At 40.1% G+C, this 13,672-nt stretch overlaps 1 protein-coding gene across 4 annotated transcripts in view; it reads left to right on the top strand.

Annotated features, from left to right (window-relative positions):
* DNAAF11 (dynein axonemal assembly factor 11) overlaps positions 1-13,672 on the top strand; it is a 110,673-nt gene that overhangs the window by 57,287 nt on the left and 39,714 nt on the right. For 3 of the 4 annotated variants that reach the window (XM_054497791.2, XM_054497794.1, XM_054497793.1), the window contains exons 7-10: positions 1,885-1,962; positions 8,676-8,735; positions 12,383-12,452; positions 13,512-13,607. In XM_054497791.2, the coding sequence (XP_054353766.1) occupies positions 1,885-1,962; positions 8,676-8,735; positions 12,383-12,452; positions 13,512-13,607 (304 nt within the window). Of the gene's footprint in view, positions 1-1,884; positions 1,963-8,675; positions 8,736-12,382; positions 12,453-13,511; positions 13,612-13,672 lie in introns of all 4 variants that reach the window. The other variant, XM_054497792.1, reaches the window with a different exon arrangement.

Raw genomic sequence — 13,672 nt, 5'->3', positions numbered from 1 at the left:
CCTTGTGATTAACAACTAAAAGCAAGAAACTAGAAGTAAAAAAGATTTGAAATCTCAGCTGCTTTCATAAGTTTTAGGGAGGTATAACAATCAAAAATCAAATTTTATCTAAAATACTTGTTTGTAAAACGTGGGTGATTTGCAACTAAGGGACCACACAGTCCTTTGGGAAGAGCATTGAATAAGATTATGTATGCATGTCTTGACTCCACTGTTACCCTCTGTGTGATGTTGGCAAGTACCTAACTTCTCCTCATCTGTTTCTTCATCTGCTAAACAGGGATTATCATACCTGTCTTACCTACCCCACTGTACTGTTAAGAAAATCAGATGAGCCCATACATGTGAAGTGCTTTGCAGAGCCCTTTTCAAGAGCTCTTTGAAGTGGAAGTTCTACATGTTTATAGAACGTGAAATATTTCTTACATATATACCCATACACACATATGTTATATTTATATATCTGTGGGTATGTATAAATAATATCTAATCTATTATGAATTGAGCCTGAAATAAGGAGAAATTTTTTTTACTCCCGGATACCTAATAAAGTAAGGCTGAATTGGATGGAGATCTGAGTCACTATGTTTTGGACACCTTAGATTTCCCAATCCAGTGAGTCCGTGAGATGTTTGCCTCTGATTGTGTTGCCATTTTTATTAACTCGGTGTAAACAGGGACAAAAGAAATCTTTTGTTCCTAACTCTGATCTGCTTTACACTGAGTAGGGTGAAGCCAAGGGCTTGTGGATGCCCCTTAATTGTCCTGGGTCATTGAAATATTAACTCCATTGGATCTGGAGGCCCAGTTTAAAATGCAGAAGAGTGTGAAAGATTTTTTCCAAAATAAAGTTAACTGACACAAAATCTGTATTAAAAGTACAATAGAAATTTAAGGCAAAGAATTGCCAATGGTTCCATCATCTAAACAAATTTGTTTATCTGATCTAGATATTGTCCATATTTGCCTACTTAAGGCTCTATATACTTTCAGTAATCTTTTAAATAGAATTTACATACTGCATTTTAATTTCCTATTACTCCATTAATCTTCTATTATTTGCTTCTTTTATTTACCTCCTATCCAACCCTTCAATGTAATGAGTGTTAGCAGGCTTGGGTTGATCTCACTACATTTTTTTTTTTTTTGCCCTTTGTAATTGTATAACTTACCTCTGCAAATGTAGGATTTGGGGTCTTTTTGTAAAACAAAAATGGATTTATATTTTATATATTTTTTCTCGCTAAATACATCATCAACACTTTTCTAAATCAATAGGTAATGAGCAAACACATTTTTTAATAGCTGCAAAATATCTTATAGCATGAATGAAGCACAGTTGATCCAACCATTTCTCCACTGATGGACACTCACAACAATTCCAGGGGTTTGCCACTGTAAATAATGCTGTGAGAAATATCCTTTTATATAGATTCTTCTGTGCTGGTATTTTTATTTCTATTGAATAGATTCTACTTGGTATGTTAAATGTTGTATTTTAGCTAAAGCAGAAGCTCTGTACACAAATGGAGAGTTGACAGTTATCTGGGTAAATCATGTATAAAATAGACTTATTTAAATATTAATAGACAGTCATGAAAAGGAGTTTTCTTCCCTCATTCAAATTATCTGGCAAATTGTCTTGGTCATTTTTTTGCTGTACAGATACAGATACAACCATATAAAAAATCTGGCTTCATTGTCAGTTCCCAGCATAGAATTAAAGGAATGTACTTAAGAACAATGAATTGTTGATGTGTTCGTAAAAGTCCAATTAATTTTTTTAAAACTGTTTCACAGAAATGTATTAATTGCTTTTATATTCTCTTTGCTTATTTTTTCTTTCCATGCTGCCCATTGTTCTCATCCACCACCAATCTTAAGTGAAAAAAAGAAGAAAGTGAAACCACCCAGGACTTTGATCGCTGAAGATGGGAAAGCCCTAAATGTGAATGAGCCTAAGTATGTGAGGCCAAATAGAGAGTTAAAGACCCAAAAGTGTCAATCAATGGTGTTGGTCAATCATTGTTTCAATTCCAGGTTTGCTCTGCAAAGAATATTTCTGACTGCTCTTAACAAGTTTGATGAGTCTAAAAATAATGTCATTTGGTGCATATTTAAAGGCAAAACATCTATTATGTTTTCAAATGCATAATTTTCTTGGCATCTAGAAAATGATCTTGACATATGGAGATCTTAGTTATTTATGTACCCCATGAAACTTTGGACCATATACAGTTTTATGCCTGAAAATTGCCACCACATTATTGTTGTATTTATGAATTTTTAAAACTCTGCCATGAGCAAGCTGCTTGAGAATACTGATGTACCTTCTATACATCTACTTTATACTCTGGAGCACATCTACAAAGCATTTGAGAGCTAGGGAAGGAAATCAATATAATACCCTCAATGAATTTAATGAGAGGACAGATACTCAAACTGGAAATCTTCAAGTATAATAACATCTGATCTACCCTCTTTGTCTGTCTTAAAATTTGAAATTAGAAAGCAGGACAGAAAAGCCTTTTGTAGCCAAAATACAGACCAGAGAGCCTACAGACTAAATCTCATTCACTTCATTTTATTACTCAAACCTATTTTCTGTCATCATTTCATTTGCTCTGTCATGACCATGGTGAAGGCACAATCTTGAATTATTCCTGGGCATCATTTATCTTCACAGCAATCACAGGTGGTAAACAGTATTTCTTTTTTACATGTCCAGAACCTGGGCCTAAGAGAGGTGGAGTGACTTGCCCAAGGTCACACAGCTAATAGGTGGTGTTTCTGAGTTGCTCATGCTAACCTAGTTCTAGTGACTTCCATGTTAAACTTTATAATTCCTTCCCCTTACCCACATTCAGCAGACAGGAATGCAAGACAGAACACTAGGCTAGGCCCTGGGGATGGAGCAATGACTGTAACAGGTTTCTTTCTGACCTCATGGAGTTCAGAAATCAACTTTAGGCGGTCCCTCTTTAGCCTACAACAGAACTCAAGGGAGACTCCCGGAACTCCATGTGTCTCTGGTAAGACCACCACTCTTCCCACACACTGCAGCCTCACCTGCCCCTAAAACCAGTTCTACTGAGATTGATTTTATGAAGAACTGATTACTCACCGCCTCCTCACTAGCACTGCCTCCCGACATGTGATCATCCCGTTCCTCCCCTCCCAGGTCATGCACCACTGGCCAGAATCTTATACCCAAATGGCGCTGATCCACTTCAACTCATTCTCACCCCTTTTGGACCCCTGTGCCCTCTGGAGCTTGAGCTTGGACAGCAAATCCTGAAGCTTCCACCATTTCTCCTCTTTCACTAACTGAAGCGGAAGGTTCACTTCTGTGGCTGACCACTGTTCTTCCTCACCACATACACCACAGGGATGGTTACAGTCCATCGCCACTTTCAGGCCATCTTTCTCCCTTTCTCTGTTGAAGCACAAGCCATCTAGATATAGCACCCCTGCTCCTTCTTCCCACAGTCATCTGCATCACCCTGATCAACCCTCAACCCCAGCCCTGTCAGTTCACTGAAGATCTTTCACCCACACCTGTGTCTCTCTCTGTCTCTCCTGCCATTATCAGTCTTGGTGATGACTTTATCAAACATGTAGGTGATCCACCAGAAGCCCTGGCCTCTCAGTTCCCCAGCCGGCTCACTTCTCCAGCTCAGCTCAGCCACACGATTTCATTTTCATTCCTAGATTTGCCACTGTCAATATCTCTTCCACCTCAGAAGCTTCACCTCGAGTATCTCACTAGACACCATTTCTTATGTTCCTGGGGGAACTCCCTCCACTCTAACAACCACGTGCCCTCATGAAGACCATAAGATAATTCACTCTCCTATTTTTCTTACTGTCCCCTAACTCCTCATCTTCTCTTGCTGTGCTTTAGTTTTACGGTTCATCACAGAAATCAGTCCTTGGGCTAGGTGCAGTGGGTCACACCTATAATCCCAGCACTTTGGGAGGCCGAGGCAGGCAGATCACTTGAGGTCAGGAGTTTGAGACCAGCCTGGCCAACGTGGTGAAACCCCATCTTTACTGAAAATACAAAAATTAGCTGGGAGTGGTGGCACACACCTGTAATCCCAGCTACTCGGAAGGCTGGGGCATGAGAATCGCTTGAACCCGGGAGGCAGAGGTTGCAGTGAGCCGAGATCATGCCACTGCACTCCTACCTGGGTGACAGAGTAAGACCCTGTCTCAAGAAAAAAGGAAAAGAAAAATGAAATCAGTCCTTGTCATTTGTCTTCAGCTTTCTTGTTTTTTTCTCTTTCCATCATCCTCACCTCACAAAACCCCAACCTATTTAAAATCCAGCACACTACCCACTGTTGGGCTGGTCCTCCTGTATGGCTGGAGGAGACCATTCACCTCTACTTGCTGGTCTTACCTTAAATTCATAATCACAGATCTCAGATGGACTCTGGCAATCTTCCTGTATTTTCTTGGGCCATGCATTCTCCTACTGTCCTACAAGCTGCTCTCCTACCTTCTCTCTCCTTACTTCCAACATCATGTGACACTTCCACAGTCTTAACTGAGGATCTTGTTTCCTGTTTCGTTGAGAAAAAAAGCAGTCAGGAGATTTCTTTTCCTCCCAGCATCCAATTTACCAGTGTATGTGGACCTGTCCCATGTACTCCCCTCTCTCCTGCTGCTGATGGTGAACTTCCTATCCAAAATCAGTCTGTGTAAGCACCCTGACTCCATCCCCTCTGCCTATCAAGAACTTAGTTGCTCAGTTATCCTTGGTCTTCTGCACTAGTTCTCTCCACTCTGCTAGATCAATCTCACCCATGTGCAAACAAATTCTAAAAATCTCTTTCTTAAACAAAATTAAAGCAACAACCTCCCTTCCCCTGGTTTTCCTTCCAGCCGCAGCTCTTTTTCTCTGCCCCCATTTAATGGAATTGTCTGCACTTGGTCTCCAGTTTCTAACTTCACATTCCTTCTTGAAACCACTTCTGTGCATTCCATCATCCTGAAATTTCCTTAGCCATATTATTTCCACATTCAGTGTTCGATTCTTAGTCTTTGTCTTACAGGACATAGCTGATTTGGGTCAACTTGTTCAGTATCATCCTTCTTAAAGCAATTTCTTCCCTTTGCTTCTGATTTTTCTTCTACCTTACTGACTGCTCATCTTTCTAAGCTTTGACGGATCCTTTTGGTTTTGTTTTTTGGGTGCCCTATAGCAAACTCCTCAGCTGTGTTCCCTTTTCGCATTTGCTCTTCATGGTTCTCACCAAATTCCATGGCTGTAAACACTCTCTTTACATTTCTCCCAACTCAATCCAACCTCTTCTCTGAGCTCAAGACTTGTCTATTCAGTTATGTTGTTAAGAATATATAGTTCCTCTTCAAAGGGTTTAGGTTCCTGTTTCTTTGTTCTATTCTAAAAAGTAATCGTACCCATTCATCTATCAGCCCTCCCTATCTCTGCTGTGCCCAAACACCCCAAGATATACCGTACCTTTCCTTCCTGTGAAATGCCCACCCTTGCCTCCTTTGATGATGTCAACAGTAGCCAATCGGAATTAGCCTAGGTTGTGTGGTCCAACCCCAGCCTGCAATGGGAGGACATAGGAATAGGGTCTGTGTTAGGGATAAAAAACTCGTGCTCTCCTTTGTTTTGCTCGCTCTTCCTTGCCTCTGCCTTGCATGCAGGAAGTGCCCTTCTATAGAAGTATATTGCCTTGCTGAGAAAACTTTTGCCTGGGTGCTGGTTTCACTTTGCGGCATCGAAAATTTGTTTCTAACAATTAGCTGTTTGACATCACTGGGTGGATGTAAGAGCGTCATTGCACACTTATTACGACTAAAAGAGAACCCCTGATTTTCAGCCTCACTAACACTCTCCAGCATCGTGTGCTTGTGTCCCTGTGTTCTCCATCTCAGTAACACACATTCACCCCTTGGCTAAGACCAGAAACCTTGGATTCTCCCTTAATTCTTCTCTCTCTCATTTTATCATTGAGTCCTATGAATGCTTCCTTCGACATTATCAGAATCCAGCCACGTCTCACTGACCCCACCACCACCACTAGTGGACACTAACTCTTGCTTGGACAGTTGCAATTGCTTATTAAGCAGTCTCCATGGTTTATCTGTTGGCCTCCTACATTCTGTTCTACTCAGCTATAAGAAGAAAAAAGGGAAGAAAGGATACATGCTCCTTTTCTTAAGGGACATTCTTAGAAAGTGCCATACAACGACTGTCCCTCACATGACCTCACCTACCTGCAAGGGAGGCCAGAGAATGCAACCTTTATTGTACATAGCCATGCACCTAGTTAAAACCATGGTTCCTGTCACTAGGAATAAAGGGGAAGCAGATAGCAACTAAATAGCAATCTCTGCCATAGGAAACTTCTCTGAAATTACCTTACAAGTAATAAGCAATCGAGGCAGAGCAGGAGCATATAAAAAGGCTCCTGAGATGAGGTTCTACAAACACATGGGTCATTTGAGACACTGAAGAAGTCTCACAGGCCTGGACTATTGAAAGCAATGAGACAGTGCCTGCCACAAGCAGAAATGGGGCGAACAGCCAAATCTATCACTAACTTCACATTTTCCTAAACAGTTTAGCTTATGTTCTTTAATATTGTTGAGTTGTATATTTTATAGAGTAATACAATAAGTGAAATGTTCAAAAGAAAATTGACCAAGCAATTCTGATAGTATGTTGTTCAGTGCAGAAGCTAGACCTAGGACTCAGCCTCGGGGTACAGTTGAAAGATGGTGGAGCTTTGAAATCCTGCCTAGCCAGGCTCGTGCAGACAAAGTGTAAAGGCATTTATTATAATTCAGCTATGCCAACCTCTTTGAACCTCTGTTTCTTCATCTATAAAACAGAGGTAATAGATAATGAGCAGTGTCTCAGCCTTTTTCAGGGCAATGGAAAGGTCAGCGATGAAAGGAGAAGAAAAAAGATAGCAAGAAAAAAGAAGGAAGACAGGACTCTTTAAAACTTAAGGAATAGAATGCAGGATAATTGCCCTGGCCAGAACTTCCAACACTATGTTGAATAGGAGTGGTGAGATAGGGCATCCCTGTCTTGTGCCAGTTTTCAAAGGGAATGCTTTGAAACCATAAAATCCCTAGTAGAAAACCTAGGCATTACCATTCAGGACATAGGCATGGGCAAGGACTTCATGCCTAAAACACCAAAAGCAATGGCAACAAAAGCCAAAATTGACAAATGGGATCTAATTAAACTAAAGGGCTTCTGCACAGCAAAAGAAACTACCATCAGAGTGAACAGGAGACCTATAAAATGGGAGAAAATTTTCGCAACCTACTCATCTGACAAAGGGCTAATATCCAGAATCTACAATGAACTCCAACAAATTTACAAGAAAAAAACAAACAACCCCATCAAAAAGTGGGCGAAGGACATGAACAGACACTTCTCAAAAGAAGACATTTATGCAGCCAACAGACACATGAAAAAATGCTCATCATCACTGGCCATCAGAGAAATGCAAATCAAAACCACAATGAGATACCATCTCACACCAGTTAGAATGGGAATCATTAAAAAGTCAGGAAACAACAGGTGCTGGAGAGGATGTGGAGAAATAGGAACACTTTTACACTGTTGGTGGGACTGTAAACTAGTTCAACCATCATGGAAGACAGTGTGGCGATTCCTCAGGGATCTAGAACTAGAAATTCCATTTGACCCAGTCATCCTATTACTGGGTATATACCCAAAGGACTATAAATCATGCTGCTATAAAGACACATGCACACGTATGTCTACTGCGGCACTATTCACAATAGCAAAGACTTGGAACCAACCCAAATGTCCAACAATGATAGACTGGATTAAGAAAATGTGACACATATACACCATGGAATACTATGCAGCCATAAAAAATGATGAGTTCATGTCCTTTGTAGGGACATGGATGAAATTGGAAATCATCATTCTCAGTAAACTATCACAAGGTCAAAAAACCAAACACCGCATGTTCTCACTCATAGGTGGGAACTGAACAATGAGAACACATGGACACAGGAAGCGGAACATCACACTCCGGGGACTGTTGTGGGATGGGGGGAGGGTGGAGGGATAGCATTAGGAGATATACCTAATGCTAAATGACGAGTTAATGGGTGCAGCGCACCAGCATGACACATGTATACATATGTAACTAACCTGCACATTGTGCACATGTACCCTAAAACTTAAAGTATAATAATAAAAAATAAAAAATAAATAAATTAATTAATTAATCTGAGACACAAAAAAAAAAAGAATGCAGGATGAAGGGGAGGCAAAAGCAACCTTTAGTTCTCCATAAATAATTCCAATGTTTTAGTTTGCTTCTGGCAAACTCATATGAGATAGAAAAGAAAACTTTAGCCACCAGATGTCTCTATTTCTGCACCAAAGCTAATTTTTTGTATGTAATTTACCTTAAGATTCTCACATTTAAACACTGTAAACACAAATAATTTATTAATATGTTGTAGGTTTTGCTGAAATTTTAAAATTACCATTGATATTTTATTGTCCAACCACTAAAATAAGTTGTCATTGGATATTACTATAGAATTATTATCTAATTTGCTTCTGAATTTGTGATGGGATTATCTATACAGTATCCTAAAGACATCTCTTTTTTTTCCCCCAAATGTGTTATTGTTAGAATTGACTTCTCTTTGAAAGATAATGAAAAGCAGATCATCCTGGACCTTGCTGTCTATAGGTAAAGACATTTTCTACGTATTTATTTAATGACATTTCTGTCTGTTTTCATTCTCAGTAGTAATTTTTTAGTTCGAAAAAATTGAAATGGAATTGACTTAGACCTATAGTTAAATGAAGCTTATTTGTTAAGACAGAGAAGTTACTATACTTTTTAAAAGCATGAAAATGAAAGGAAAGGTAAATAAAGCCACAATTTCATGGATATGAACTCAGGAATATGTAAGGCAGACTTTAAATAATTCTCAGACCTATGTTGTTTTCTGATACTGATACTACAAGGACCCCACTCTGCTCTTTACTGGCATAGTCCTCTGTTTTTGTCTAAAATGCCTTCCTATAGTAGTAGGTATCAGGTGGTCGGCTCCCCTCCCTCAGTCCCATCTCAGAGGCCTGGGGGAACACCTAGCAGCCACTGTCACCAGTGGACCCTTCTTCCCTGCTGCCCTCTCACATCCTGCCTGTTTTCTCACCCGTGGGTAGGAATTGCACAGACCTCCTGCCTGCCCTCATCACCACACCCAAACTATTGTCCTTTTCTCCTCCCTAAAACTCCATGGCTTTGACACTCAAACCTTCAGCCTGTATCACCTTCTTCTCTTCTTTGTGGAAGCATCTAAAGGCAGCAGGTCACTCTGCCTCATTCCCTGAAGATTTTAGGCCCTGGTTCACTGTGCTGTTACATCCTTCTGATGACCTCAGTGTCTCCTGGCACCATCTCAGAGGCTGCTTGCCTGTGCTTCCCTCTGCCTGTATCACCCTCGGTGTCCTTGTGGCTTGCTGCCTTGTGTCCTTCAGGCCTTTGCTCAGATGTCACCTCATTAGAGGGGCCTCTCTGCCCCACCATCTGACATAAAGCAGTACCTACCCCTGCCCAGCACTTCCTTCCACTCTTTCTACTTTTTGACTTCCTGCTGGCAAAGTGTAAATTTACTTGTATTCTTAAAAGTTTGTGGTCAGAGCAGGAAGCTTGTTTTGTTTGTTCTTTCCTCTCTACATCTCCACACCTAAAACAATACCTGGCACCTGTTAGGTGCTCAATAAATACAAGAATGAATGAATGAACAAATACTGATAATGGGAGTATGACACTGACATGCATGAGTTATAATAAATGCCTTTCTCTTTTTAATGGCTTTTGATGTGCCCCATTTTATTTAATCTCTCAGTAACCCTGGGAGGTAGGAGGGATTATTACCCAAGAGGGGGTAAATTTTCCAATAGTGAGTCTTGTCAAAGTAAACAGGGACTGAAGGAGCCAGAACATCAGCCCTCAGGACTTCAACCAACTTTGCTGTTTTGATTGTGGTAAAATACACGTAACTAAAAATCGACCATTTCAACAATTTCAAAATGGACAACACCATGGCATTTAATAAATTCACAATATTGTACAACCATTACCATTGCCTAGTTCCAGAAAATGTTTATCACCCCAGAAGGAAACCCCATGGTCCTTAAGCAGTCACTGCCCAGTGTCTCTCTTCATGGCAACCACTAATCTGTTTTCTGTCTCTCTAGATTTGCCTATTTGGGATATTTCATATTAATGGAACCATGCAACATGTGGCCTTTGTGTCTGGCTTCTTTCGCTTACCGTAATGTCTTCAAGCCTCATCCATGTTGTTGCACGTGTCAGAATTTCCTTGCTTTTTATGGCCAAATACTATTCCATTGCATAGATATACCACATTTTGTTTATCCGTTCACCAGATGGTGGGCATTTGGGTTGTTTCCACCTTGGCTCTTGTGAACCAGGGCTAGCCTCAGTGTGGTCCCTTCATCTCCACACCGAGCTGTCTCAGATCAGCTGTGTGCCTCTCCACAGAATTCCTGTCAATTCTTCTGCTGCTTGCTGCCAGGTCATCTGCCTTTACAAAGATCCCAGCTCTTCTCCAGCTAGCTTCATATCTTCTGCTCCTCCAGCTTCCCAACCTGCCGTTTCTACTGTTTTTCAGACAAATTCCTGTTTCATCCTTGTAAGTCCTTTCCATTTTTAGGCCCCATGTCTGGTGTTTAATGAATGTATAACCCTTTCTTTTTCAGCTCTGTTGGCTGCTTCCTGTTCAGTCCTCAAATGGAAACATTCCTCATTCCCATGCATGTGCATTTGAAGGGGTGGTAATATTTCTCCAGTCTATGTAGTAAAACTCTTTCATTCCCATGATTCTGTCTAAATGAATTATGCTATAATTCCTGGTTATCTTTATGGGCACATGGGTGTCTACTTGAAAGTTAAATTCATTCATTCATGCCTGCTTCCTGCCTTTATTCAACAAGCATCTATAGAATATCTACTATGTGCCAGGCTTGGGGAGACTGTAACTGGCATGTTCTAAATCCGGTCATGATCTCCTATCACTTAGAGCCCTGTGGGGGAGGGCGACAGACAATAAATAGACATCTGATGAGTTATAAAGGAAGAAGGCTACTGTCAAGGAGAGGGACAGTGTTCAGGGATGGAATAATGCTGTGTGGGGAGTGGTCAGGGAAAGGGGGAGACACGAGCAATGATAATTGAAAGATAAGAAGTAGCTTGTTCTGCAAAGAACTGTCAGATGATTATATCTGGCAGAGAAAGGCCATGTAGGTAAGGACAGATGAACATTTTAGGGGGCCCAAGCATGGAAAATACTACATAATCCATTAAGTGTAGATATCACATGTGAAGCTGTAGAAAACCTCATCTCTATCATTATTATAAAAATTGTTTTTAAATGGCATATAATAATGCCTTATTAACACTAGCTATGTACTGGGCATTATACATGTTCCTTCCTAACAATCTTAGGGCTAGGTGTTAGTAGTATCCCCATTTTACAGAAGAGGAAACTGAGGCCTAGAGAGGTTAAGGAATGTAGTCCCATGTAATAAAGCAGGAAGGCATAGAGCCAGTTCCCCACAAGCCTGTGTGACTCCAAACCTATGCCTATAACCCTTGTATTAGCTTACCTGCCTTAACATTTGTGATTTTTAACACAGCTCTGCAGTTTTTAATGTTCACAATTAGTATTTTGAAGTATGTGAACATAATTATTTGGCTAAGCTTCTGATTTTAATGAGTGATATGAAATCTAAATCTTTAATTTGCTCATGAGTGGAGGAGAATAATTGCCACCTGATCTTGGGGTCACTGCCATAAACAGAAGGGTTTGCTTATTCAGCAGGATGTGCCTTTGAGGGGAGAAGCAAGCTAGTCTTCCAGGAGAGATAGTATCAGGGCAGCTGCAGAACAGCTGCAGGGGATCCAGAGCCGCCAAGGAAGCAGGAGCTGGTGGTTGCAGGCCTCAAGCAGAGTAGAATCAGCATTCCTGGCTATTCAAGTCTTAGGGGCTTAAAATAAAATATTCATGAAAGAGCATGGCAAGCTGTTTTTTGCAAACCTCTGGTGTTTCAGACCTCAGATATTTTTGGGTTAGGGGCAATCAATGCCAAGTGTACTTGTGGGTCTAAAAATGAAATTGCTGATATATTGAATTTCCTTTGGTCTGGGGATTAATTTAAAACTAATTTTTTAAAGACCCATTTTGCATGGATATTTTAAATGTCCTTCATTTAAAATGGTCCTGTAAGTGTGAATTTGTATTTGCACTTATTCAAACTTGATATTTTTTTAAATTATAAGATTTTGTGTGTTTAATTTTGAAGGTATATGGATACCTCTTTAATCGATGTTGATGTGCAACCAACTTATGTGCGAGTAATGATCAAAGGAAAGGTAAGTAGAACCCTGTAGACTATTACAATTTCAAAAGCTAAGCTTTGAACTAAGCTGTGGTGCCTCAAATTTTTTTAAGTATTACTAAAATAGAAAAAGGGCCCGGGCGCAGTGGCTCATGCCTGTAATGCCAGCACTTTGGGAGGCCAAGGTGGGCGGATCACCTGAGGTCAGGAGCTGGAGACCAGTCTGGCCAACATGGTGAAACCCTGTCTTTACTAAAACTACAAAATTAGCCAGGCATGGTGGCTCATGCCCGTAATCCCAGCTCCTCGGGAGACTGAAGCAGGAGAGTTGCTTGAACCTGGGAGGCGGAGGTTGCAGTGAGTCAAGATCACCCCATTGCACTCCAGCCTGGGCTGCTGGAGTAAGACTCTGACTCAAAAATAAATACATAAATAAATAAATAAATAAATAAATAAACAAAAATAAAACAAAACAAAATAGAAAAAGGGAAACCAAACAGAGTGTTATTTTTTAGTGCATGGTTTTGTATCATGGGAGTGGTATAAGGTAGGAATGGCTGCTGACCATATGTGGTTGGATACCATTAATATTTTAAACCAGTGTCTATTGTATTACACTTTTTTCAAAACTAATAACATATCATATGTGTGGGAGCCTATGCATGAAATTAAATTGTACACCCATTCTAAGTTGTCAATGATTTCATTCATAACAACTATGATTTTATTATTTCTAAAATACCATTTTTTTGCTAATTTGGGCTAATATGGGCTTGAAGATTAGCTTAAAGATTTTTAAGTGGAAATATGTTGATGGTTTTTTGACAAGGTTTTCTCTATAAATTACTTTTTAGTCATACATGAACCCATGAGCATGTCACTGTTTGTGATTGATAACTGTTCTTTCGACTACTTGTTAAAATAGGTAAAATAGTTTGTGCATAGAAAGCATAGCTCATATAAATATTTTTAATAAGCTTAAGCACATTTCTTAATTGAATGGTGTATCTTGAATTTGTAATGAAAATGCCCCTTGTAGTAACCCTCTCATGTAACGTCCTTGCTCTTAATGATACTTTCTACTTATTTTCAGCCATTTCAGCTTGTCCTTCCTGCAGAAGTGAAACCTGATAGTAGTTCTGCTAAAAGATCTCAGACAACAGGTCATTTGGTCATCTGCATGCCCAAGGTAGGTCATGTCATGAGGGTTCCTGAAGGAACTTGACCTGTCAGGACTAATGATGACTTCTGATT

This window comes from Pongo pygmaeus, chromosome 7, assembly GCF_028885625.2.
Source record: "Pongo pygmaeus isolate AG05252 chromosome 7, NHGRI_mPonPyg2-v2.0_pri, whole genome shotgun sequence".
Classification (NCBI taxonomy): domain Eukaryota; kingdom Metazoa; phylum Chordata; class Mammalia; order Primates; family Hominidae; genus Pongo; species Pongo pygmaeus.
This window is presented reverse-complemented; position numbering and strand designations above follow the sequence as displayed.